This window comes from Trachymyrmex septentrionalis, unplaced genomic scaffold, assembly GCF_001594115.1.
Source record: "Trachymyrmex septentrionalis isolate Tsep2-gDNA-1 unplaced genomic scaffold, Tsep1.0 scaffold197, whole genome shotgun sequence".
NCBI lineage: Eukaryota > Metazoa > Arthropoda > Insecta > Hymenoptera > Formicidae > Trachymyrmex > Trachymyrmex septentrionalis.
In genome coordinates, this window is record NW_017305146.1 from 168952 (window position 1) to 172190 (window position 3239).

Sequence of the window (3239 nt, forward strand, 5' to 3'; positions counted from 1 at the left end):
TTTTATATATAACTGTGTGCGATAATTATTTTACGAATTTCTTTGGATCTATTTTCATAATTATAATGAAATTTACAGTAGATTATATTTCATAATTTTTTTTTACATGAAATTATCTTCGTACAATCTGTTTTTCGACTTGGCCAATTTAACAATTCGCAACTATTCCTTTATAATCCGACACAATCAGCAGGATCCTTGTCTTCATTTCATCGCATTATGCTTCTGAAAAATTTTTGAAGGAATAAATAACTTACGAATCTCTTATCGTTTTTCTCTAAAGATGCAAAGCGTTTGATCGGTCGTCGTTTCGACGATGCGACGGTGCAGAGCGACATGAAGCACTGGCCGTTCACGGTGGTCAACGATAGCAGCAAACCAAAGATCAAAGTGTCTTACAAGGGTGAGATGAAGACCTTCTTCCCCGAGGAGGTGTCCTCTATGGTCTTGACGAAGATGAAGGAGACGGCGGAGGCGTACCTGGGCAAGACTATAACAAATGCCGTCATCACTGTGCCGGCTTATTTCAATGATTCTCAGAGACAAGCGACAAAGGATGCCGGCGCTATTGCTGGCTTGAACGTTCTCAGAATAATAAACGAGCCCACAGCCGCCGCGATAGCGTATGGTCTCGATAAAAAGGCAGCAGGTGAAAAGAATGTTCTGATCTTTGACTTGGGTGGTGGTACCTTTGATGTGTCGATTTTGACGATCGAGGATGGTATCTTCGAGGTGAAGTCCACGGCTGGCGACACGCATCTTGGTGGCGAAGACTTTGACAACCGAATGGTGAACCACTTTGTGCAAGAATTCAAGAGGAAATACAAGAAAGATTTGAGCAGTAGCAAGAGAGCTCTGAGACGCCTAAGGACTGCTTGCGAGAGAGCGAAGAGAACGTTGAGCTCGTCGACGCAGGCGAGCATTGAGATCGATTCATTGTTTGAGGGGATTGATTTCTATACGTCGGTCACTAGAGCCAGATTTGAGGAGCTCTGCGCTGATCTGTTTAGAAGCACTCTCGAACCTGTGGAGAAGGCTCTTAGAGATGCGAAGATGGATAAAGCTCAAGTTCACAGCATCGTTCTAGTCGGTGGCTCCACCAGGATACCAAAAATTCAGAAGCTTCTTCAAGATTTCTTTAACGGCAAGGAACTGAACAAATCCATTAATCCGGACGAGGCTGTTGCTTATGGTGCAGCAGTTCAGGCGGCCATTCTGCATGGCGACAAGTCTGAGGAAGTCCAAGATTTACTTTTGCTGGACGTGACTCCGTTATCATTGGGTATTGAGACCGCTGGCGGCGTTATGACCACCTTGATTAAGAGGAACACGACGATACCAACGAAACAGACCCAGACGTTTACCACATACTCCGACAATCAACCGGGAGTGCTCATCCAGGTCTACGAGGGAGAGAGAGCGATGACGAAAGATAATAACATCCTTGGCAAATTTGAGCTGACGGGTATTCCTCCAGCGCCTAGAGGTGTACCGCAAATCGAAGTCACTTTCGATATCGATGCCAATGGTAAGTTGCAATATAATAAATATTGATAATCTTCATCGAAGATATCATTGTTAGGTTAACTGTTATATAATGTATTTTATATAACGTTTTCTATGTTTCACATTTTTTTGTATTTCATTTTGCAGGCATATTGAATGTCTCTGCGATCGAAAAATCTACGGGCAAGGAAAATAAGATCACGATTACCAATGATAAGGGTCGCTTGTCGAAAGAAGACATAGAGAGGATGGTGAATGAAGCCGAGAAGTACCGATCGGAAGACGAGCAGCAGCGGGAGAGGATTTCCGCCAAGAATGCTCTCGAGTCATATTGCTTCAACATGAAGAGCACGATGGAGGACGACAAAGTTAAAGATAAGATCGATGCGTCCGATAAAGAGAAAGTTCTTTCTAAATGCAACGAAGTCGTCTCCTGGTTGGATGCTAATCAGTTGGCGGAGAAGGAAGAGTTCGTCGACAAACAGAAGGAACTGGAAGCTGTATGCAGTCCCATCGTCACAAAACTATACCAAAGTGGTGGAGCGCCTGGTGGGTTCCCTGGTGCTGGCGGAGCAGGAGCCAATCCTGGTACCGGTGGCGCTGGACCAACCATCGAAGAAGTTGATTAAATGCAATGACGAACTTCTGTTCTTCTTTTATTACAATTAGATTAAATTACGTATTATTTAATTTTGTTTCACATTCAATATTTTATCATTGACTTAAGTTCAGTACGCTTATTTCAGTTTACTCTTTGTAAAAATAAATTTCTTATTTTCTAAGATACGAGCTGTGTTAATGTAGTATTGTAGTAATAAGTTTATTATAATAAATTTTTAATATTTTAATATTAATTTTAAAAAACTATGATTTTTTTTTAATCTTGCAATAACATTCCGCTTAGTGTTTTTCATTGAACGTTTGGATTTTCAGGTCGATAAAATTGAACGAGGATTATTAGATAAGTGGTAATCACTCCGACGAACTGCAAAATAAATAGAATATATAATAAAAAAATTAATTTCTTTCATTTAATTCCCATTTATTAAAATTTGAAAGAAGCTAGTTTTATATAAATTTTAACGAATTAAATTGTGTACTCACATTACTGAGCAGAGCATTGTTCATTTCGAAGAAATTGCAGGCTGTAAATGCTATTCGATGCTGTTGCAGCTGAATCGAAAAATCATTGACCTCGTTCCTGACACAATCTCGGTCCAAGTTTTTACGTAAAATATTTTCCATGACAATGTAGTTAAGATTGTAACTGCTGCTCCGATTAGAATTTTGCTCACCATCCGGTCCTTCCAGTGGCGGTGGCACCTCTAAATTTGATTGATTCCTCGCACCGTTTAGCTTATCAAGATTCCTAGGCTTGCAATTCAGTACAATCGTGTATATACTTATCCCAATCTTGTCGGATTCTTTACGCGCGAGCGTGCAAATCCAGCACATCAGCCCGAACTGTGTGGCGTACAGAATCCAAAGAATATTATTTATTACCATGAACGCATAATTCTTTTCCACGACACCCATGTAGATCCTAAATAGAGTAGCCACAACCATAGTGAAACAGTTCGCCGAACAGAGAAGGAGGTGAAAGCCATGAATATCGTTCACCATGATAACGAGATCACAGATACCTACACAATATAACTTATTCAATAAAGTCTTAAGTCAATATAATTATCTTCATATTATAGAATTACATTTCGAGCCATATATATATATAT

The 3239-nt window shown here is 40.1% G+C and overlaps 2 protein-coding genes across 2 annotated transcripts in view; one reads left to right on the top strand and one right to left on the bottom strand.

The window, feature by feature from the left end:
* Positions 1–2292, top strand: part of LOC108747282 (heat shock 70 kDa protein cognate 4) — a 5348-nt gene extending 3056 nt beyond the window's left edge. The window contains exons 3-4 of the mRNA XM_018484665.1: positions 284–1528; positions 1654–2292. Coding sequence (XP_018340167.1) covers positions 284–1528; positions 1654–2135 — 1727 coding nt within the window. The 3' untranslated portion in view covers positions 2136–2292. The remainder of the gene's footprint in view (positions 1–283; positions 1529–1653) is intronic.
* Positions 2293–2352: 60 nt separating this feature from the next.
* LOC108747284 overlaps positions 2353–3239 on the bottom strand; it is a 2658-nt gene continuing 1771 nt past the window's right edge. Inside the window, exons 2-3 of the mRNA XM_018484668.1 lie at positions 2611–3149; positions 2353–2491 (exon numbers count right to left, since the gene is read on the bottom strand). Coding sequence (XP_018340170.1) covers positions 2417–2491; positions 2611–3149 — 614 coding nt within the window. The 3' untranslated portion in view covers positions 2353–2416. The remainder of the gene's footprint in view (positions 2492–2610; positions 3150–3239) is intronic.